We start from the raw sequence: 23,811 nt of genomic DNA, 5'->3' as shown, positions 1-23,811 counted from the left end.
CTTACATATTATCTGTAGTTTGACCGATTTCCCTTCTGATCACTTAAATACTTGAGACTTGGCTACTGTTAATATTTAAGAGGCAAACAAGGGAGAACAAAGAAAATATATTTAAACTCCACCTGTCCACCAGTCTGACATCTCCTCCCCAACAGGGTCTGAATGCCAAGACCAATTTAGATTAGGGTGGTGAAGTGGTCTCTCAGTGCCTCTTACCCTGGAACACTGCAAGTACATTCACTTGCTTAAACTAGCAGCTCTTTTGCCAATCCTTCAACAATACTATTAATTAATGGCATAAGCAATAGACTACAGACACTATTACAACCAACATTTACAATGCAACACTGCCCTCTATATTCAACAATTCAAACAGGCAGCTCTTATTTGCATTGGCCTTACAGAACAGTATAGGAAAGGCATTCTATAAACCTCTAATATGGGCTTTTTCTAAGCAAAACAATAATCAAATAGTCGTTCTTAGACACAGCATGGGCCTAGAAACAATTATTGAAACTTGTACAATAAGCTTGACATCCAAATGTCCTTTTCTATAGATTTATCATTTGTCATATGATATTGTTGACACACTCACAATGTTTTTTGCAATCAAAGTTAATGAGAAAATGCAACAAACATGTTAGCTTAACTTGTGTGGTCTAATTGTACTTTTGAAAATTCAACAAGTCATATTGTACAACCGTCATTGTTAAAAACACCCTACAAGGCATAAAGCCATAGGTGTCTCAAAATGACACAAAAGACAGTTTACAAGCAATACAAACTTTATTAGCATAAAAGTAAGATTGAGCTTTTATCAAGTTTAAAAGAGTTGAAGAATAAAAAGAACAGGCAAAAGTGACATACAGGAAACATTCAAGAAACAACAGGAGAAAACCTAATATTCTTCACCCTCTTCCTCCCCCTCCACACTCTCAGCTCCAACCTCCTCATAATCTTTCTCCAGGGCAGCCATGTCCTCTCTGGCCTCTGAGAACTCTCCCTCCTCCATACCCTCACCCACATACCAGTGAACAAAAGCACGCTTGGCGTACATCAGATCAAACTTATGATCCAGACGAGCCCAGGCCTCAGCAATAGCTGTGGTGTTGCTCAGCATGCACACAGCCCTCTGAACTTTAGCCAGATCACCGCCTGGAACCACAGTGGGTGGCTGGTAGTTGATACCAACCTTGAAACCAGTTGGGCACCAGTCCACAAACTGGATAGAACGCTTGGTCTTAATTGCTGCAATTGCAGCATTCACATCTTTGGGCACCACATCCCCACGGTAGAGCAGACAGCAAGCCATGTACTTGCCGTGACGTGGGTCACATTTCACCATCTGATTGGCTGGCTCAAAGCAAGCATTAGTGATTTCAGAAACAGAGAGCTGCTCATGATAAGCCTTCTCTGCTGAGATCACTGGGGCGTATGTAGCCAATGGGAAGTGAATACGAGGATAGGGCACCAAGTTGGTCTGGAACTCGGTAAGATCGACATTGAGGGCACCATCAAACCTGAGAGAGGCTGTGATGGAGGACACAATCTGACTGATCAACCTGTTAAGGTTGGTGTAGGAAGGACGCTCAATATCGAGATTCCTACGGCAGATATCATAAATGGCCTCATTGTCTACCATGAAGGCACAGTCAGAGTGCTCTAGTGTGGTGTGGGTGGTCAGAATGGCGTTGTAGGGCTCGACCACAGCAGTAGAGACTTGGGGAGCTGGGTAGATGGAGAACTCTAGTTTGGACTTCTTGCCATAGTCAACAGAGAGGCGCTCCATCAGCAGAGAGGTGAAACCAGAACCGGTTCCACCACCAAAGCTGTGGAAGACCAAGAAACCCTGGAGGCCTGTGCACTGGTCAGCCTGAAGAGCAATATTAAAGGTAATGATTAACCAACAAATTTAAACTCAAAATAGATTGTAATCATTTGATGTTTAAATAAATACTTACCAGTTTGCGAATCCTGTCCAATACAAGATCAATGAGCTCCTTCCCAATAGTGTAGTGACCACGAGCGTAGTTATTAGCAGCATCTTCTTTTCCAGTGATGAGCTGCTCGGGGTGAAACAGCTGACGGTAAGTTCCAGTGCGAACCTCATCTAGATAGACAAATCATGATTAAAAAACAACCCCTTAATGACAGAATTGATTAAATTATAAAAAAAATAATGTGTCCGCCTCTTACCAATGACAGTGGGCTCCAGATCTACAAACACAGCTCTGGGTACGTGCTTTCCTGCTCCAGTCTCACTGAAGAAGGTGTTGAAGGAATCATCACCTCCACCAATGGTCTTGTCACTGGGCATCTGGCCATCCGGCTGAATGCCATGCTCAAGACAATAGAGCTCCCAGCATGCATTGCCGATCTGGACACCAGCCTGACCAACGTGCACAGAGATACACTCACGCTGCAAAGAAGAAAAAAAACATTTAAAAATCTGTTTAGCACTCACACAAGTAGATTAGATTTATAAATCTTTTAAATACCGTTAAATGTCTTAGTGCAAAACTCTGTAAAACAACAGACTCTCTCTCTCTCTCTACGTTAATGGCATCTTGTTTAAACAAAGCAGTTATATTATTAGAAGCACATGTCTTTGTATTAAAGAACCACAGACAAAAAAATGCCTGAGATGCAAATCAAAACCCCTGACCACACAACAGCTGATGACACGGATCAGGTCTCACTTCAGAGATGTGCCCCTCTTCTATTGTTTCTCTACAGGGTGTAGTCTGTGAGCTTCCAGTTTGTGTAACTTTGTGTTAAGTGTTATGAAATAATGATCATATAAGCCTATTATTTAAAACAACTTGATTTCATGTTAAGCAAAATATAAATTAATTTATCAATGTTAAGATGAAACGAGACCAGACTTGTATTTAACAGATTTTGTGTAACTGTAAAATGTACTGTAAAATAATACCCAAACTTGAATAATGAAAACACCACATCTCAGTTTTAGATCGGTCACACTCATAACAGCCTGACCAAACCCAAGCTTGGTAATGAGAAACCCGTTAACCCAATGAAACCTTCTGACACAACGGTACTGGAATTTCATCGTTTCACCACATCACACGTGCTCCTGACTCACTTCCGGTGCGGGTAGCTCTCCTCGCACACAGAAGTGACTTGCACAATCAGTGGAACAAAGGAAGATAACTTAGCTCTACAGTTACACATCCTCTTCAAGCTCGAAATGTGCTTTTTTTACCGATAGGTTTTAACCAATAAGGAAGCGGGATTCTTTTTCATAAGCATATGTACGTTTCCTTGTAATTTTTAGAAATTAATGCGTGCTCTTAAATATTTTTTATTTAAATATTTAATTTAAGTATTATTTTTGTCTTACGAAATAATGCTTTATTTTGACGCTATGCCGTTTTTCGTGTAATAAAATCAAACACGAGTAAGAATAACGGTACCTAACCAACCGATAATATAACGTTAGTTATGCATGTCTTATATTAAAACGTAACTTTACCACACAAAAAAACGTATAACAACTAAATATTAATAAAACGGTTTACATGCAAGTTACTATCAAAATAAAATATAACAGAAAACGTACCAATAGCTCATCACTTTTAAAAGATACATAAAACAGATAACATAACGTTTCTTACCATATTTTTAAAATTGGAGTTCTGAGAGATGAAGAAAGAGGAAGGTTTTCAGTTATGCACTCTCACAGGTTGACTTTTATGAGTCTGGTGAGAGAAAGAAGTGCTCCAAAATGCGGGGTGTGAATATTTATACTTCTCCAGTCAGTCGTCACCAGGGCGGGGCGCGCGAGAGGAGACGTTTCACTTCCTAACGCATCGCTATTGGTCCGTCTGCGACATCGCCGCACACCATTGGCTGATTCTGGATTTTGAACAATAATTTCAGTGTCAAGAGGAGGGATGAACTTGAGTAAAAACGGCTGTTAGTCATGTCAGTTTTACTAGTTAGTAGCTCTTAAAATAAAATAAAACATTTAAAATGAAACTAAATCTTTTAAATTAACGATAATTAAAGTAATGGTTTTCTTTTATTGCAAATTAAATTCCTTTTGTCTTTAATGTGTATGAATAATATTGGGTGTGATGCACTTAATTATGAGCATTTTAGCAAATATATTAACAATTTAATGTAATTAAATGTATTGTACAGTACCTATTAAACAAGTCTTTATTTTTTTTCTCTCAATATTGAAGCATTGAGTTCATTAATCATAGACTTGGCGTGATGAGACTTTGGCGGGCTGTAATGATTGTAATCTTCGTAAAATATTATGTTCCACTCCTCTACTTTGCATTCTTAAAGGAAACAAGATTATATTCCATAACATTTGCATGAAATGTTATATCTGTATGGCCTATAAACAATAACTATATTGTTATGTTACTGTAATAAAGAGATCTAATCTGTTATACAACAGAACATCAAGTGAATACATTACTTTTCATCATACTTAATACTCCTTTTTTACTGACCTTTAAAACACTATTTACACTGGCAAAATATAACTTATGTATATTCCCAGAATATATAGTCAGTGCATAGCTGGGCTGGAAATTAGGGAGAACGCTGTGTGGGACAGAGTCCGGGGAGTGAATATCTAGGGGGAATGGTGTTCCACCTCAAACTGGTTAGTTTTTTTGAAAAGGGATTGAAAAAGAATTATATTTAAACAACATAATAGCATTTAAATATAACTCGCAAGTTTTTATTGCAACTATTATTTTATAATGCATCATCAACCTTGTCACATTCAGTCACAGTGGCACTGTATAACTAATTTATCGGTTTCAATTCAGATTTTACCTCTTATTTTAAATATCCATTAACTAAATTTCCAAAAACAAATGACCTTTTACCTGAGGACAAATTTATTGTTAAGTTGTTTAATGTTTGTGTGACTTAAAGGGACATTCCACTTTTATTGAAAATACTCTCATTTTCCAGCTTCCCTAGAGTTCATCTTTGTGTCTGGCGCTAGCACTTTTGGCATAGCTTGGCATGATCCATTGAATCTGATTAGACAATGAGCATCGCGCAAAAAATTAAGTAGAGAGTTTCGATGTTTTTTCTATTTGAGACTTGACTCTTCTGTAGTTACATTGTGTACTAAGGCCGACAGAAAATTAAAAGTTGCGATTGTCTAGGCAGATATGGCTAGGAACTATACTCTCATTCTGGTGTAATAACCAAGGACTTTGCTGATGTAACATGGCTGCAGCAGGCGTAGTGATATTATGCACTGCCTGAAAATAGTCCCCTTGGTTACTTTCAATAGCAGGGGCCTTTTTTTGGCAGTGTGCCATGTTACAACAGCAGAGTCCTTGATTATTACGTCAGATTGAGAGTATAGTTCCTAGCCATATCTGCCTAGAAAATCGCAACTTTTAATTTTCCGTCGGTCTTAGTACACGATGTGACTACAGAAAAGTTACTTTTTAAATAGGAAAAATATCGAAACTCTTTGGTTATTTTTAGAGCAATGCTAATGGTCTAATCAGATTCAAAGAACCAGTGAATTTCTGCTATTTCCAGCCCTGAGTATATATAGTGTTGTGTGTTATAATATATGTACATATACAACAATTTAAAAGATGACACAAATTAGTAAGATTGAAAATTAGCTTTATTTGTTCAGAGATGTAACAATGTCATTTTTATTTGGTGTGAGGTTTTATTTTGTACTGGCCGGCTTTCTCACGTCATGATTTTCTAATACTCCTCTCCTTCTTCCTCTCCTTCACCCTCAACTGAATCGACACCAACCTCCTCATAATCTTTCTCCAGGGCAGCCATGTCCTCTCTGGCCTCTGAGAACTCTCCCTCCTCCATACCCTCACCCACATACCAGTGAACAAAAGCACGCTTGGCGTACATCAGATCAAACTTATGATCCAGACGAGCCCAGGCCTCAGCAATAGCTGTGGTGTTGCTCAGCATGCACACGGCCCTCTGAACTTTAGCCAGATCACCGCCTGGAACCACAGTGGGTGGCTGGTAGTTAATACCAACCTTGAAACCAGTGGGGCACCAGTCCACAAACTGGATGGTGCGCTTGGTCTTAATGGTGGCAATTGCAGCGTTCACATCTTTGGGCACCACGTCGCCACGGTAAAGCAAACAGCAAGCCATGTACTTGCCGTGACGTGGGTCGCATTTCACCATCTGATTGGCTGGCTCAAAGCAAGCGTTGGTGATTTCAGAAACAGAGAGCTGCTCATGATAAGCCTTCTCTGCTGAGATCACTGGGGCGTATGTAGCCAATGGGAAGTGAATACGAGGATAGGGCACCAAGTTGGTCTGGAACTCCGTAAGATCGACATTGAGGGCACCATCAAACCTGAGAGAGGCTGTGATGGACGACACAATCTGCCCGATGAGCCTGTTGAGGTTGGTGTAAGTAGGACGCTCAATATCGAGATTCCTACGGCAGATATCATAAATGGCCTCATTGTCTACCATGAAGGCACAGTCAGAGTGCTCTAGTGTGGTGTGGGTGGTCAGAATGGAGTTGTAGGGCTCGACCACAGCAGTAGAGACTTGGGGAGCTGGGTAGATGGAAAACTCTAGTTTGGACTTTTTGCCATAGTCAACAGAGAGGCGCTCCATCAGCAGAGAGGTGAAGCCAGAACCGGTTCCACCACCAAAGCTGTGGAAGACCAAGAAACCCTGGAGGCCTGTGCACTGGTCAGCCTGCAAAATAAATTGTTTTGTTCAGCAACTCTAACATATACACTTATTGTATAAGTGTATAGTATGTGGCTACTGCTACCTACCAGTTTGCGAATCCTGTCCAGTACCAGATCAATGATTTCTTTACCGATGGTGTAGTGGCCACGAGCGTAGTTATTAGCAGCATCTTCCTTTCCTGTGATGAGCTGCTCGGGGTGAAACAGCTGACGGTAAGTTCCAGTGCGAACCTCATCTAAACAGACAGATCATAAATATTTTAAATAGAGCCATAATTTACTAAATGATATAAAATAATATGTCCACCTCTTACCAATGACAGTGGGCTCCAGATCTACAAACACGGCCCTGGGTACGTGCTTTCCTGCTCCAGTTTCACTGAAGAAGGTGTTGAAGGAATCATCACCTCCACCAATGGTCTTGTCACTGGGCATCTGGCCATCCGGCTGAATGCCATGCTCAAGACAATAGAGCTCCCAGCACGCATTGCCGATCTGGACACCAGCCTGACCAACGTGGATAGAGATACACTCACGCTGTGGAGAAAAAGAGCAAAAGTTAAAAATCGAATTATTGAAATGACACTATGTGAATGAGAACAAGGGAACAAGTAAATGTCACTCAAGTAAATGTCAGAGGACGTGATCACATAACACCCACAGCTGATCTACAGTTTGCTGGTATTGACCATCAGGCACATTAGGGATGCAGCATACACCAGCATTAATATTTAATGACGTCACCCACAGCCCTGAAAGGCGACACGGTTTCTAAAATTGGTATCGCGCGGTTCGTTCCGAAATTATTTCGGTTTTAACTGTATTCTGAGTTCAATATGAATTTGCGACAGACAAAAAGGACCACATCCTTTGGGAGGCGATGGATCTCATTTTTTCCAGTGATTCAATGTGACACTGAACCGGACAGCGTGGAGCAGGTTACACCCAGATCATGCGGCTCCAGTCTCTTTGTTGTTTCGTACCATCGTTCATCACATAAAAAAAAAAAACGTTTTGGGTTGAAATATTGATAACTAAAAGTATATATTTACAGATTCGAACACTGCTGAGGCGGTAAATATACGTTTAGTCAAGATCTATCCATTTTTACCGCAGTAGCTAAATCATCCCCATGTCATTGATATTTCAACGACATCAAATCCGAATAATTTACGATACCAAACGAGCATTTATGCATGTGATAAACACGCACACATATTATTTGTGTTTAAATATATATTTACCCATAATTTATATTATCCCCTGAATATTGAAAGCATACTCAAAGCGTACAGTATGAGATACAGTACACGTTCAATTTTTAATATTAATTATTTATTTCGATAAAAAAAATTAGTATGATAAATTAAGCTCACGCATTATTTCTGATTATGTTGCTCGGCCGGGTGAGAAAAATGTCTTCGCGGTGAGATCTCACAGTTCGACAACTAAGGGGTCGATGTAAGAAGAATAACGTATTAACGGTCTAACCTCACTTTTATATGAGCGTTGCCCTGGCGACTACGTTTACCGCATTCTATTGGTCAAACGAGCAATGTCCCGCCCAATACGGAAACTTGGACCATTCCTATTGGCTGTAAGCGATATCAGGGCTGTCAGACACCTCCCAGAACCTCACCCAGTTATACCGAAAAACTGAATAACGTTTCTTATACATGCATTTTTAATAAGACTTCATTGATGTTTAATCACATTTTGTGTTCATTTTGCGATCGACTGTCACATTAGGATTGTTTCTTTATCAGTATGCAAGAAATGAGAACGCTATATGTTGTTGCACCTCAGCCTCAGCACCATAAAAACAAATTAACATCAGAATAAAATTCTCAATATTTTTTAAGTATACATGTTTAAGAGTAAAAGGTTTACACCTGTTACATGATAACCGGTTATGCACCAGCATCTCTGTGTAACATGATCAAGCTATTCTCCATCTGCTCTCTTTGATACCTTATGTCCCCCTCACAAGAGCATTTTTTCATCTTTTTCTTTTTTTGAAATGTGCACATTTTTGCTCTGCTATATTAAAAAATATTTATTGTCATTTGTCACATAGCAGATTCTTCATTGTGAATCGATACAAAGCACACAATATAACATTTTGTCAAGTAATGTGTATAGGATAAATTGACCCAGCATAGCTGTGGATGTGTACAGGCCTGGGACTAACAGACACCCAACCCCCACGCCATCTTCCTGGGCACCATCCGTTGCTAGGCAATGAATAATGGAGTTGCTTGGATACTTACCAGTATCCTGGATATAATACACAAAACCACATTAACTGCCATTATTTATAGATCACATGGCCCTGCCTGAATAGCAGAGCTCAGGAGGAGGATGCAGCTGGCCCAGCAGGGAATAAGGGGTAGACCTTCATTTAACACCCACTCCTCCATATGTCCCTAATTTGTGTATTCCAGTGAATCCCAGTGTATTCTGTCATCCAAGATCTTATAAAGACAGGTGCTCACAAGCCTGGTACCTGGGTTTGCCTATTTATAGCATCATGTATTTAATATTTATAAAATATAGCTTTGAATTACTGATATGATGCAATCACTGTTAGGCCACATGTATAGGCAATTACAATAATCTTTATGAGTTTTATTAAAAAGTCAATAGAGGTTTCTAGTAATAAGATCTGTTGTAGTCACATAATACCAGTAAAAGCAGTACATAATAAAATTAATGTATTCAGAATAGGATGTTTATATAGTACAGTGTATTCTTATATTATATATTTATAACATTAATATATTGTCTGAGCTACACCAGGGTGTATGGCCTTGACTCAGAGATGCCATGTTAATTTTTAGGCATGGCTATATACTTTCTTTGTTTCTGTTAACGTACATTTTGCTTTACAAGCATATTTGAGTATAATTAAGAATAAATACTCTATATAGCTATTTAATGCTGTTATTATGGATTATATCATCAGTAAGATTGAGCCAAAAAAGGGATCATATAAAACATTTGGTTTACCAGAAACACTGATCCATGCAAAAAACATTACGGACTGTCACACTTTCAAAATACCTGATCGAAATATTATCAATTTACTCTCGCCCTTTTACTAATTTTTCTTCTATTTAGTTTACTCTTAATAGGCTTGTTGCTAACATCAATAGTGAAAATAATAATAAGCCTGCATACAGCTTACACCTTTAACACACTTTCTTTTATTATAAACATACATTTTGTATATTTTCTTTTGTTCTTGTTTAAACAAAACATACATTTTGTATATATACTGTATATAGGCTAACTAATTTTAACTGGCAGTACATTTGGTCATATCATTTTGTAGTTTCACTTTCATATCCATCAAGTAGCTGACTCTGAAAGAGATTTTCTGTTGCTTTATATGCATACTCTCCAATTTTGCCAATACTGCTGTGCACAACTCATTAAGTCAAAAACTAAAAATCAATATCACACACACACACACACACACACACACACACACACACACACACACACACACACACACACACACACACACACACACACACACACACACACACACACACACACACACACACAGACGCAATGGTTTTTTATACTTTATAAACTGTATATTCTATTCTTATACCCCAGTCCCTAACCACAACCATCACAAAAACCTGACTGTTGGCAGTCTTTCATTTATGAAAAAGTACCATTTAGTATGTTTTTAAGCCGTTCTGTTTACTGGGACACGGGAAGTGTAAACCATGTTTATTGCATTATAAACAAGTCATTATACACTATTCATGTCCCCGTAAACCACATATACCAACCCCCTTCCTCCACATGTATGTTAAATTATATTTAAATTCATGCTAACGGAGAGGAAGATAATAATTCTGATAATGCTATACTTAACTATATCCTGCATTTGGCAAATAGCCAATGAGAGGTTGAGTTATTTATTGGCATAATCTCATTTTTAAAAGGGACTGGTGAAAATGCACAAGCTGTAAGTGTACTTGTTAATTTCAAAAAGGTACAGGCAGACAGGGATTCAACTAAAATCTTGTTTTTTTTACCCTAACAACAAAATCAGTCAGAATGCAGTCACAGACGACTGCAAGCATGTCATTTAAAACCATGAGTCATCTACTATGAGTTAAAGACTGACATTAGTACACACAGTGGATAGCAGAGGTTTACGTCCAACGTTTGCTCACCGATGGCAACTGCACACAGCTCTGACCCACCCAACCTATTCTCATAGCGACAGCTGTGAGAATTCCCTGCAGAGGTCCAGCCAATCTGACACTTCCAGTGGAATGCTTGTTTGGGTGGTGACATATCCATCATTTCCCGATAACCAAAATGCACACCTAACATTAATAACTGTCTCTTTAACTTTTTAAAATTTGATGTAACGTTCTATGAAATGGATGGGCAAAATCACATACATGAGATTATACACTTAAAGCCTTAACTGATTGTTTGAGTTAAAATCAAAATGGGAAACCAAACGGCCTTAAATACCAAAGATAGCTGAAACGTGTAGGCTAAAGCTAACCATTGTGTTGAGACATTCAGACCCTTTGGAATGTGCATTCATGGGTATGTTTTAGCCTGACAGTTTGTGGAAAGGAAGCAGTGATAAATGTAAAAAGCTCCCTGACACTGACAGGAGAGAGAGAGAGAGAGAGAGAGAGAGAAAGAGAGAGAGAGAGAGAGAGAGAGAGAGAGAAAGAGAGAGAGAGAGAGAGAGAGAGAGAGAGAGAGAGAGAGAGAGAGAGAGAGAGAGAGAGAGAGAGAGAGAGAGAATCACGTGATAAGATGACATCATTCCAACAAAATCTAGGACACAGAGGGAGGAGAGGGAGCAAACAGGACAGTGGGAGGGTTTTGGTACCATGAAACACTGAGCCCTGTCTGATAGCATCTACCGTGCGACTGCATTTACATTCAGCTATTTTACATATTAAAGTGCACTCACAAAAAATGTTTTTTTTTATGTGGTAAAATAAAATCTATAAATACTAGTAATATACAATATTTCTTAATTTACTTCACTGAATTAGGTTGCATCAAACAAGCAATGGTAGAAATGGCCTGGTAGAAATAGCCTTAAACATTAACCAAAAAATAAATGCACTCCTTTCTTTGATGTTATCACTGCTCAAATTTCCTTTTACATGAAATATCTCTTAAACCTATCTATGGTATTATACCTTATCTATGAAAATGCTCCTCAGATTTCCAAATGTATTTCAAAATCATGAGACACTGGAAACACCATTAACACTACACACCACTATAATCTTCTGCTGGCATGCACGTTTGAAGATGGGTAATTATTTGAGCATCGGTAATATTTCTTTAATCTCTGGCACATACGAATAGCAGCAACAAAACAACGGATGCATCAATCGTTAAAGCAATCTAACATTTGCATTCTACTGATTTATATCGGTTAGTACCGACTGGTTGTGGCAATTTAATCTCCACTACAGTTGATCCCTTCCGTATTCTGACGTCAGAGGCTGGCTCCTCCCCCTCAACAGAGTGCCTCAATCTTAAGCGGAATACATTCAGTATTCACAACAATAAAGAAATTTGCTGCCACTTGATTCTCGCCACATCGCTTCATCCCCTCCAGAACAATGGTGAGTATTTTTTTATTTTATTTTTAAAGGCTAAAGACATTATAATAATACCGCTACAGTTATTTCACCTATAAATTTGCATGCGGTTTAATCCTCTTTCGCTCTTTTTCAAAGCGGCTTGAAACCTTTATCTTTGTCGTTCAGCGCGCGCCCTCTCCTTAAAATGGAGGAAAAGCGCGCGACGTGACGCCGTGCACGGATTCTTAATTTTAAATATGGAATTTATTTATTTTTTGGTCAAACGGTTTATGTTTAAAAAGGTTTTAGATTTTCAATGCATTTACAAATGGAAAATAGACTACGCGCATCCATCCATTCATCCATCCATCCATTCATAACGGTGCCATGGGAAAAAGGTTATTACGCGTTATTTGGCAAATATCGTTAAGATCAACGTGACTTTTCGTTTTCCATAAAGTATTTTGTCTGTGTGATTAATAATTGGTGATACTAATACATTTTACACGTATAAAATCCTTAGCAGTCAATACACCTGTTCTGCACATGCATCTCCGAAACAATTTCACATAACTCAATGACAATTTTTAGATGTGCATTGAAATGTTTTATTTTTATATCGACTCAATATAAAAAAAAACAGTGAATTACTTATTTATGTGATCTGCGTTATTTTACGTTAGCATTAACAACGTAACGTTAGTTATAAATCAGGATGTATTACAACAAATGATGCTTACAAACAAAAATGCATGACATAAATTAAAGATAAATGCAAAGATTTGTCACGATTCCGTCGACATCAGAGATTGAGCGAGAATTTTCTTGAGATTTGCATCCTCCCCTCCTCCCATGCGCAGTGGGAGTAAACTGGGTGGGGACTGCAGCTGCCCGCAGAAGCTCATGTCTGGCCTGCAGCAAATTACTGCATTTCTATTCCTGTTCACAGTTACAGCTGTTATTGTCTCCAGTGCAATTTACATTAAACTCTTTCATGCATTGTATTATTTTGTTGAGATTATATATCTGTTATGTAATATAAAATGTATTACAAAAGATTCTTTTTTTGAAATTCATATGCCATTGAGATGAAAAAAACTGAAAAGATAAATATATGAGGATTAAGTAGAGGAGGAAGCCTGTCAACGATTTTATTGTTCGTTTTTAATGTCTAGTAGTAAGACACGGTCTGGTAAGCTGGTGCTGTATGGGTGGGGCATGTGCCTGTTCCGCTGCGTTCCCTGAATAAAGAGAACTGGCTTCTTTGTTCTTCTTTTTTGGTGACCTACAAGGATTTGTTCACATTTTGTATGCCTGGATTAAAAATAAATATGAAGCATTTTATTACAGTGCATTCATCATTAAAAAAGAAGGCCTTTGAAGCACATTTTTTATTTCAGTAGTATTCCTTTTGTTTGGCCTGAACTAATAAATGTGGGCAGGTGTCAATACAGAAGAAACTGTAGGGGTGTCTTTGTGAGCATCTTTGAGAACTGTCAAAGCATTTAATTATATTATTATTTTACATTTTCTTTTATATAGCGTGAGTGCATCTCCATCCACGTTGGTCAGGCTGGTGTCCAGATCGGCAATGCATGCTGGGAGCTCTATTGTCTTGAGCATGGCATTCAGCCGGATGGCCAGATGCCCAGTGACAAGACCATTGGTGGAGGTGATGATTCCTTCAACACCTTTTTCAGTGAGACTGGAGCAGGAAAGCACGTACCCAGAGCTGTGTTTGTAGATCTGGAGCCCACTGTCATTGGTAAGAGGCGGACACATTATTTTATATAATTTCATAAATTATGGCTCTATTTAAAATATTTATGATCTGTCTGTCTAGATGAGGTTCGCACTGGAACTTACCGTCAGCTGTTTCACCCCGAGCAGCTCATCACAGGAAAGGAAGATGCTGCTAATAACTACGCTCGTGGCCACTACACCATCGGTAAAGAAATCATTGATCTGGTACTGGACAGGATTCGCAAACTGGTAGGTAGCAGTAGCCACATACTATACAATAATACAATAAGTATTATGTTTCTGAACAAAACTATTTCTTTTGCAGGCTGACCAGTGCACAGGCCTCCAAGGTTTCTTGGTCTTCCACAGCTTTGGTGGTGGAACCGGTTCTGGCTTCACCTCTCTGCTGATGGAGCGCCTCTCTGTTGACTATGGCAAGAAGTCCAAATTAGAGTTCTCCATCTACCCGGCCCCTCAGGTCTCTACTGCTGTGGTCGAGCCCTACAACTCCATTCTGACCACCCACACCACACTAGAGCACTCTGACTGTGCCTTCATGGTAGACAATGAGGCCATTTATGATATCTGCCGTAGGAATCTCGATATCGAGCGTCCTACTTACACCAACCTTAACAGGTTGATCAGCCAAATTGTGTCCTCCATCACAGCCTCTCTCAGGTTTGATGGTGCCCTCAATGTCGATCTTACCGAGTTCCAGACCAACTTGGTGCCCTATCCTCGTATTCACTTCCCATTGGCTACATACGCGCCAGTGATCTCAGCAGAGAAGGCTTATCATGAGCAGCTCTCTGTTGCTGAAATCACCAACGCTTGCTTCGAGCCAGCCAATCAGATGGTGAAATGCGACCCACGTCACGGCAAGTACATGGCTTGCTGTTTGCTGTACCGTGGCGACGTGGTGCCCAAAGATGTGAACGCTGCAATTGCCACCATTAAGACCAAGCGCACCATCCAGTTTGTGGACTGGTGCCCCACTGGTTTCAAGGTTGGTATCAACTATCAGCCACCCACTGTGGTTCCTGGTGGTGATCTGGCTAAAGTTCAGAGGGCCGTGTGCATGCTGAGCAACACCACAGCTATTGCTGAGGCCTGGGCTCGTCTGGATCATAAGTTTGATCTGATGTACGCCAAGCGTGCTTTTGTTCACTGGTATGTGGGTGAGGGTATGGAGGAGGGAGAGTTCTCAGAGGCCAGAGAGGACATGGCTGCCCTGGAGAAAGATTATGAGGAGGTTGGTGTCGATTCAATTGAGGGTGAAGGAGAGGAGGAAGGAGAGGAATATTAAAATGTTGAGTAAATGTCTGACGGGTACACGGTAGACCGCTAATTTACACACGATATACATAAGGTATTAAGTGTAAAGTCTACTCTTAAATATTAGAGACAAACTCTTGATCTGTTGTTGTTGCGTTGTTATGGCCAGTATGATTATTATTTGTGGAATTTGCTTGCCAAATTATGAATTGTGATGGAATAAATTGATGGTGATGTTAAAAACGTTTCTGTGTGCCATTTTTTTTAAATCTTTGAAATCAGGTCTTTGCTTGAAGGAATTCTTGGTATTCACAAGAAGAGGTAATCTGCTTACTTTTACATTTTAACCACTCTTAACCAGGATGAAGGAAAGTAGATTAGTGGTCACACAGCAGACAGTATTAAGGTCAGTATGGGTTTTCTGTGGAGGTGCACAGGAGGATGGAAATATACTTAATTTTAATGAATAAAGTCTTACTATCAAACACTATAATATAAGATTTTTTATTGTAAACTTGCACATAACACAATACAGGAGTTTTAATAATAATTGAATAATAAAACAGAATGCAGTAAAATATTCTGTAATATTTATTCAATGCATGCACAAATTCATGAGCAGGGTTTTAGGGGTCTTAGTTTTCTGTGTCAACCATTAACCCAAATGACACTCTGGTTTTCAAGTTTCTAAAAATTAAAAAATTTGAGGCACATGCCGGTCTTTCTAGATTAAAAAAATTAGGGTCAAACACATATATAAAAATACAAAATCCAATAAACCAGCATGAAAAGTACAAAAAAAGTATTTGTACATAAAAATGACACTAACAACATTTCTCAATTTTTAGACTAAGGAACTTCATTTTAAAGTAAAAGTAAATTTTACACCACTCCTCGTTTCTGACCCAGTGTCTGCTGGTTTAACAGACTCCAGAACAGAGCTGACACAGAGCTGGCACTGTTAGACTGGCACACGGCTGGGTCCTCGGTCAGCTTATGATACCCTTTAAGACGCCTGGAAAAGTGGAAAAATTAGGTTAGTTAATGTTCACGCTACTTTACTTACTGATTAAGTCTTAAAAACCCTTAAGAAAACAGTTTGAATAATTTACCGGTCAAACCAGCCAAAACACGAATAATATTATTCTAAGGGTATAAGGATATATCATTGACTGTATAGTTTAATGTGTAACAAAAACATCATTTTCATTCCACTAATGGCTAAATATCCATATAACTCTATCTGATACATTAAAATAAATTCTTGAATTTGTTTAAAATTATGTACATATATGCAAAGGCCACAGATCCCAGCACTGATGCGACAGTCAGGATTCCCAACATCACAGCAATCACACCTGAAGATGGAAATCTGGAACCTGCTGAATATAGCAAAGCAGTAAAAGAAGTCATTTGAATAAAGATGAATCTTTCATGTGCTATAGTAATGGTTCGTATTGAATAGGAACAAAAAACATCCTTTTGTATACACAAATTCATACTTTTCAACAAACGTACCTATGTTAATATTAATCCTGGTATTTGTGCGAGCCAGGCTGACATCATTGGCCATAGACACATTGATGCAGAAGATCCCAGAGTCATTAAAAGAGTGTCTGAGGATGAGTTGACAGTCCGGGGAAGGACTCACAGCATTGCAGATTGTCATAACTGGCACATTACAGTCTGCGTCTGACACCACAGTGCACACTTCAGTGGGAAGACTAAATAGAAAGATGTACTAAGTTACGTTAGATTCAATCTTGTGGTTCCAGCTACAACCTTTTTGAAGGAAAACACCATAGTTTTTCAATATTTTACTATGTTCTTACCTCAACTTAGACAAATTAATACATACCTATATTTTTCAATGAGTGCACTTAATCTTTGCACAGCACATCATGAACGAATTAGCATTTAGCCTAGCCACATTCATTCCTTGGGATCCAAACAGAGATACATTTAGAAGCCACCAAACACTTCCATGTTTTCCATTTAAAGACTGTTACATGAGAGGGGAAGTGATGATGTTACTGCGCACCATGGTCGAAGTGCTGCAAACTAAGTGCTCTTCCGCCATACAATATAGTTCTAATTTTTTGTCCGCTTAAAAAATCGGCATTTATTTTGTGACACCATATTGTATAACTACTCATGTAAGAGTCTTTAAATAGGGAAAACATGGAAGTGTTTGGTGGCTTCTAAATTCATCCCTGTTTGGATCCTAAGGAATGAATGGGGCTAGGCTAAATGCTAATACTTTCACGATGGGCCGTGCAAAGATGAAGTGCACGCATTGAAAAAAGATAGGTATGTATTATTTTGTCTAAGTTGAGGTAAGAACATTGTAATTTATTGAAAAACTGTGGTGTTTTCCTTTAAAGGCTACCGTCCCAATGACAGCTGTTGTACTTTTATTTCTGTCAGTGTTAAGTACAGAATTTGTATTACATTAAATTAAAATTTATGAATTAAAATCTAATTATAATAAAATGAAAAATTATAAAATTGTTTATAAAAACAAAATATGAGTGTCATTATCATTAGGGCAGACACTAAAACATAACGGACCCCATAGACCCTCATGACTAAATTGGGTCAAGTTTATGTAAAAAATATCACACATTTTGACTTATTAATGAAAAGGCCAACTTTGTTCAGGTCAAATGGAGAAACCCTAAGGAGATGCCAGACTTTCCTCACCTTCCTTGGCAGGTGACGATAAAATCAACAACATTGCGTTTCATCTCCATCAGCTCCAAACCATCAGCTACAGACACTTGGACAATCTGAACACTCTCAATGCCCTCTGAGGATATGAACATACATCATTCATTAAATAAGATCCCTGATACATCATTTAAAATAAAAGGCATGAATGAAATCTCACCAATTATTTCAATCTCAGTTGAGAAAGATCCATAGCGGTAAATCACACAGTTGTCTGTGTCCGGCACCTGACGCTTTGTTATTGTTACATAGGCTTGGTCTTCAACGGAGTCTTTCTCCAATATCATCTCAGTATCTGTGACTGACGATCATTACAATTTAATTTGATTCGTTTTTCAAACATAGATTCAATCTAAGTTCTAAATCTAAATTGCAACTTACATGTCGTTGCTGTAGTCCATGTTTCATGTATCTCATCTGCAGCATTGACACTTGCAGTAGGATTGGATTCAGTTGGCTGCTTTGGTGCACAGGATGTATCCGGTATGGCTGCTTGAATGACAACTCGAGGCTTGAAGGCACCGGATGTAACATATGTGTGCGTGGTGGTGAGTGCTCTGGAGATTACCGTTCCACTGCCGTCCCCAAAGTCCCAGTTAAATGTCACGTCTGATTGGCTCAGGTATTGGCTGGGGTCATGAAGGGTGATGCTGAAGGCCACAGCTCTGTTCTGGATGAATTTCTGGTCCTTTTCGTCTTTGTCATTCACCTGCGTCAGGGACACCTCGAAGGGAATCTGGTCTAGAAACACATTCAAAAATACATTAAACATTTATTGAACAAAAATCCATTTCATGTATATTAATAAATCAAACAAATTAAAGCCATTTTTGTTATGTAATGTTTGAAAAAAGGTATATATATTTATATAATTTAGATATAAAGACATTTATACATTTGTATGCATATAAAATAAATACTTATATTTAATAAAAAAAAAACGTAAATAGAAAAATTTTGTAATACTGGTTAAATTTAATTTTTTATAGTCAATAAATACATATTTTTTTTTAGTGCCGGGCAAAGAAGAATCGCGATTAATCGCATACAAAATAAAAGTCATTTTTAGCATAATATATAAGTGTGTGCTGTATGTAATTATTATGTATATATAAATACACACACATTCATGTATGTATTTAAGAATCATTTACATGTCTATATATATATATATATATATTCTATATGATAAATAAATGTTTAAAAATTATATATAAATAAAAAAATTCTGAAATGTATGTATGTATGCATGTATGTATGTGAGTGTATTTAAATATACATGTATACATTTTTATGCAAAAAATAACTTTTATTTTGCATGCGAATAATCGTGATAATCTTTGCCCGGCCCTAATATTTTTATAAAAAAAACATGAAAATTTTTCCAAAACCAACATTGTTTAAACTAATCTCATTTTATAATTTTGGACATCCTCATTTTAATATATTATTGTTTTAATTAATTTAATACAGATATAATGACCCTGATATGCATGTCCCCTTATCAATATCAAACGCTCACCTGTGATACTGAACTGTGTGGATGCATATCCAATAGGAATGAATTTATCTCTCTTCCTGTAGTGATAAATGACAATATCCATCACATAAGAGCCAAGAGGGACATCATCAGTGCCGATAGTCAGTGATGATGAAGGCCCATCGCACACCTGCCAGTACTTCCCTGAACGCAAATAATAAAAGATTGTCAGGTGAGTCAAAACCAAATAACATAAAGTTCACATGTCAATGTAAGTGTTTGTTCCCTACCCCAGGTTTTCCATACAAAGACGTAAGGTGGTTTCTTGTCCCTTTGGCTGTGCAGTGGAGGATTTGGCAACACAGTGTTTCCTGCATCTATATTCAAGTTCTCCTCAGGATGTACAGGTTGTCCCTCATGAAACTGTGTGCCTATCACAGTTAAAGGATTAAAAGGGTAATAAAGCCATTCTTTTGCTAGAATTTTATATTTTTACATTGAAACAATACTTGTAGTATTTACCATAGTAAACTATAGTAAATTGTAGGCTTTATTTTAACAATTATTAGACTTTGTTTTTGGATTTTTTACTGTGGTAAATACTTAAGTATACTTCCTTTGCATTTGTTGTGAATAGAAAAAACATTAAATTCACATTTGTGGAAGGTTTAGGCTCGATTGCAGAACATACCGTTGACTGTGCAGTTCTCGGCCCAAACTACTTGTCCATCAGGTAGGAGTCTTTGGTTGTGTGGGAATACAATGTCAATTGTGAAGGTAATTTTGGCACCGGTCAAAGTTGGTGCGTCATTACCAACATTAAACTTTAGTTCTCCACCTGCAGACGTTAGTGTAAGAAGACATTATCCCCTGGTTTTACAGAAAAACTTAATGGGACACTCCACTTTTTTGAAAACAGGCTCATTTTCCAGCTCCCCTAGACTTAAACATTTGATGCTTTTATTTTGAAATCCATTCAGCTGATCTCCGAGTCTGGCTGTATCACTTTTAGCATAGCTTAGCACAATCCATTAAATCTGATTAGACCATTAGCATTGCATTAAAAATGATATTATGCAGCGCCCGGGCACCGCGTAATATCAGTGCGCCTCCTGCAGCCATGGTTTGGCAGCAATGTCCTTGATTATTACGCCAGAATGAAAGTAAAAAATTGCAAAAATTTATTTTTCCGTCGGTCTTAGTACACGATGTAGAGTCAAGTTTTAAATAGGTAAAATAAAATATCGAAAGTCTTTGGTTATTTTTGAGCGCGATGCTAATGGTCTAATCAGATTCAATGGATTATGCTAAGCTATGCTAAAAGTGGTACTGCCAGACCCGGAAATCAGATAAATGGATTTTCACAAATATTTAATGTTTAACTCTAGGGGAGCTGAAAAATGAGCCTATTTCAAAAAAAGTGTAGTGTCCATTTATGCTAGTCCTAAATTAAAAAACACGTTTGAGGTGTCTCAACTGAAAATAACTTGAACTGACAGATCTTAAAATATGCCAGTGCCCTTGATTTCTATAAAGGCATGTTTATATTTAAACTAAGCTTAATTTAACTAAGGCCTATCCCTGGTCTTAGCTAAGCCTTATCTGTGAGATCAAGCCTATATTTTTGGCTTTTACCTGTCCAGGTGTTTCTGTAGCGTGGATCTCCATGTTTCCACACAGGAAACCGTTTTGTATTCCACGCGTGATATGAATTTGAGTTGCTTCTGTCAACATGTCCTTATAGAAACAGAAAACAATATTAATTTTCAAAGGGTTAAATGTCTCTTTAAATTTTATTAACAAGATGAAAAGATATTGGTAAAAAGACAGAGTCAGAGGAATGTGACCGGATGAAGTATTTGGCAGATTTTCTACAGTTTTACCCCAAATCCTGCGCATGTGATGGTTTAGCTGCACATGTGACCATACTTAACTGCGTAAGGGAGGGTTTTACTTTGTGATTAGAGCACACAGCCATGTTTATAATAGATTAATGGAGCGCTTACATTTTGGATCATAAGAAACATTTAATGTACTTCAAACTCTTAAAAATAAAAGTGTTTCACAAGGCCATAGAAAAGTGGTTCTCAAACTTTTAGCCGTATGCCCCGCACACCCCCTCCCTCTTGAGTATAGGGTGCATCCCTTCACATCCCCCCAAAAGAAAATTCATGACATAAAACAATCTTAAACTTAGAATTTGAATAAAATTATACAGTGTAATGCTGTTGGGTAGTAGCCTTATTTTTCCTGTTGTTTAAGAATTAATCTTTTATAAAACATAATAAAACTACCCCACCCCCTCGGAACCAAACTTGGAACCCCCTAGTTTTAGAACCACTGCCATAGAAGAACCTTTTTTGGCTGAATGGTTCCATAAAGAACCTGTAAGATCCAAAATACCTTTCTGTTTCAATAAAGGTTCTTTAGATTCTGAAAAAAGTACGAAAGAAATGATTATTTGAAAAACCATTGACTGAAAGGTACCTATAGAAACCAAAAATGGTTCTATGGCATTACTGTGAAGAATGTTCATTTTTAAGAGTGCAGTCAAGTCCTAGATTATGGGTATGATGTGAAAATAAAAAACGAATGCACACACCAATACTTCTGGGCTTGACTTTGACTACTAATATTTTCAATGCAGACAATAATGACCTGAAATATATTACTATAAATTAAATTAGTGATCACTGTGGTCATTGGCATCGACATTATAACCCCAGTAACAAAGGCAATAAATAACACATAAATAACATGTATGTTTACTTACTTGTCAGGGTCACAGAAAAACAAGTCAATAGTATAAGTCTTGATAGTAGCTTCATTTTGTTGCCAGCACCTTAATGCTTCAGTGCTAGAGGAGCATCTCTCTTTATAAGTCCTACATCTCTGAATGTTTAGCCACACCCAACCCATAAGACCCCCGCAGGCACACACAGTACCCTTACATTTTCAAATGTCCAGCATTCTTTGGAGATAAATAAGTTAAATATATTATTTAAAATATATTATAAGTTATTTTCTGGATTTAACATGTAAAAAAACTTTTAATTCTAAGAGTTTAAAACACTACTGTCAGAAAACAGGTAAAAAAAGGTCCCTGGCTGTCACTGGGTCAGTACCCTTTAGAAAGGTACACTGTAAAAATTCATTTTTTAAAATTTTAAAAAATGTTTTTACATTTTTAAAATTTGAAATTACAATTAATTTAAACTTTCTTGACTAGAAAGGACTTGCTATAACTTATAAAAATATTAAATAAAACTTAAGCTAATTCAACTAAAGCTGCTTTACTTACTTCAATTGGTAACACATAAAACAAAGCATCTCACTTGGAGAAAAGTGTCTAAAGGTGGTAGATCGTTTTCCTACTTGTTTTTTCTCCTTGGAGTTTTTTCAACCCCTAGGAAGTCAGCTGACATTGGCTTAACATTGAACTCTCTTTCTATAGGTTACATTATTACTACGCTCGCTAGTACGGTTTAATCTTATCAGCTGTATACCTTGCTACTTTTGTCCCCTGATTTTTCTGTGTTTTCTTCTGCTTTTATTGATATAAAGATGCTTTGAAACAATGAAACAATTGTGAAAAGCTCTAATTGAACTTAAAGTGAGAACATTTTAAATCACTTCAAATTTTAGGCGCTACCAATTGAAGTAATATTTTAAGTTGATCAGAATTTCACTTTTTACAGTGGAAAGTTCAAGTCAGAAAATGAATTGCAACAAAGGCATAATCTGTTCAATTTAGGTACAGATGCGTGTACATTTATTACCATTATGTAACTTTGAGGTACTTATATGAACTTATACAAAGGTGTACTTTCTAAAAACTTACCACCCCGGTTACAGTTAGGGAACATTTTTTGACATTGTAGATATGACATTTTGGGGTTAAAATTAGGGTCACAATTGAGATTTTTAATTTTTTTTACCCAAACCCAACAGGTTATAGGTGGCCTAAAGCCATTCTTGAAACAACCCATCATTTTTTTAGAGTGTGACTTTGACTCTTTGACAGAAATAACATCTTTTTATACAAGTTAAAACAGCCAGGAATGTTCAGTAAGGCTTTTATATAAATGACTTTCACATCAACGGAGTCATGTGAGATTAAGGATGACCGACTCTCAGAACAACGGGCACTGTTTGGATCTGTACTCTCATTCAATGTGATTGTTAATACTGTATAAATACCCAAAAAACAGCAAATACCATCAGAAACTCACTTTAGAAAAACCGAGACATTGCTAAATGTGCAAGTTGTCTACTTAAATTACAATCA

General features: G+C 37.6%; 4 protein-coding genes across 6 annotated transcripts; 1 reads left to right on the top strand and 3 right to left on the bottom strand.

Moving 5' to 3' along the window:
- Positions 1-767: 767 nt before the first annotated feature.
- Positions 768-3,800, bottom strand: LOC129430848 (tubulin alpha chain). Its single transcript, XM_055188436.2, has 4 exons — positions 3,639-3,800; positions 2,197-2,419; positions 1,962-2,110; positions 768-1,873 (listed from the first exon to the last, which is right to left on the bottom strand). Exons 1-4 carry the CDS (start codon positions 3,639-3,641, stop codon positions 899-901), a joined length of 1,350 nt encoding a protein of 449 aa, XP_055044411.1. The 5' UTR covers positions 3,642-3,800; the 3' UTR covers positions 768-898.
- A 1,823-nt stretch (positions 3,801-5,623) lies between these two features.
- LOC141349027 (tubulin alpha-1A chain) lies at positions 5,624-8,228 on the bottom strand. Its single transcript, XM_073875475.1, has 4 exons — positions 8,083-8,228; positions 7,019-7,242; positions 6,792-6,940; positions 5,624-6,708 (listed from the first exon to the last, which is right to left on the bottom strand). Coding segments are annotated over exons 1-4 (1,356 nt in total). The 5' UTR covers positions 8,085-8,228; the 3' UTR covers positions 5,624-5,727.
- A 3,953-nt stretch (positions 8,229-12,181) lies between these two features.
- tuba1c (tubulin, alpha 1c) lies at positions 12,182-15,556 on the top strand. The gene is made up of 4 exons (XM_055188437.2): positions 12,182-12,337; positions 13,838-14,060; positions 14,139-14,287; positions 14,364-15,556. Exons 1-4 carry the CDS (start codon positions 12,335-12,337, stop codon positions 15,342-15,344), a joined length of 1,356 nt encoding a protein of 451 aa, XP_055044412.1. The 5' UTR covers positions 12,182-12,334; the 3' UTR covers positions 15,345-15,556.
- Positions 15,557-15,798: 242 nt separating this feature from the next.
- Positions 15,799-22,488, bottom strand: pmelb (premelanosome protein b). 3 transcript variants are annotated; one of them, XM_055188434.2, is made up of 11 exons: positions 22,297-22,488; positions 21,159-21,260; positions 20,215-20,361; positions 19,814-19,954; positions 19,566-19,727; positions 18,425-18,784; positions 18,204-18,338; positions 18,017-18,122; positions 16,832-17,037; positions 16,602-16,695; positions 15,799-16,328 (listed from the first exon to the last, which is right to left on the bottom strand). In XM_055188434.2, the coding sequence occupies exons 1-11, from the start codon at positions 22,349-22,351 to the stop codon at positions 16,196-16,198; spliced, it is 1,641 nt and encodes a 546-aa protein (XP_055044409.2). In that variant the 5' UTR covers positions 22,352-22,488; the 3' UTR covers positions 15,799-16,195. The 3 variants fall into 3 exon arrangements, with proteins under 3 accessions (XP_055044409.2, XP_055044408.2, XP_055044407.2); XM_055188433.2 differs by having other exon boundaries at positions 16,602-16,692; positions 18,204-18,344; positions 22,297-22,486; XM_055188432.2 differs by having other exon boundaries at positions 18,204-18,344; positions 22,297-22,427.
- Positions 22,489-23,811: the final 1,323 nt, after the last annotated feature.

Source organism: Misgurnus anguillicaudatus, chromosome 13, assembly GCF_027580225.2.
Source record: "Misgurnus anguillicaudatus chromosome 13, ASM2758022v2, whole genome shotgun sequence".
NCBI lineage: Eukaryota > Metazoa > Chordata > Actinopteri > Cypriniformes > Cobitidae > Misgurnus > Misgurnus anguillicaudatus.
Note: the sequence above shows the minus strand (reverse complement) of the source record. Positions and strands in the feature narration are given on the sequence as shown.

Coding starts and splice junctions, on each gene's coding strand:
- pmelb (XM_055188432.2), bottom strand. CDS start 22,351: ATGAAGCTACTATCAAGACTTATACTATTGACTTGTTTTTCTGTGACC. Junction 19,955..20,214: donor CGAGAACTGCACAGTCAACG/GTATGTTCTGCA, acceptor TAACTGTGATAG/GCACACAGTTTCATGAGGGA. Junction 18,345..18,424: donor ATGGACTACAGCAACGACAT/GTAAGTTGCAAT, acceptor AATGATCGTCAG/TCACAGATACTGAGATGATA.
- LOC129430848 (XM_055188436.2), bottom strand. Junction 2,111..2,196: donor TCTGGAGCCCACTGTCATTG/GTAAGAGGCGGA, acceptor TTGTCTATCTAG/ATGAGGTTCGCACTGGAACT. Junction 1,874..1,961: donor TGGACAGGATTCGCAAACTG/GTAAGTATTTAT, acceptor ATTGCTCTTCAG/GCTGACCAGTGCACAGGCCT.
- tuba1c (XM_055188437.2), top strand. Junction 14,061..14,138: donor TCTGGAGCCCACTGTCATTG/GTAAGAGGCGGA, acceptor CTGTCTGTCTAG/ATGAGGTTCGCACTGGAACT. Junction 14,288..14,363: donor TGGACAGGATTCGCAAACTG/GTAGGTAGCAGT, acceptor TTTCTTTTGCAG/GCTGACCAGTGCACAGGCCT.
- LOC141349027 (XM_073875475.1), bottom strand. Junction 6,941..7,018: donor TCTGGAGCCCACTGTCATTG/GTAAGAGGTGGA, acceptor CTGTCTGTTTAG/ATGAGGTTCGCACTGGAACT. Junction 6,709..6,791: donor TGGACAGGATTCGCAAACTG/GTAGGTAGCAGT, acceptor TTTATTTTGCAG/GCTGACCAGTGCACAGGCCT.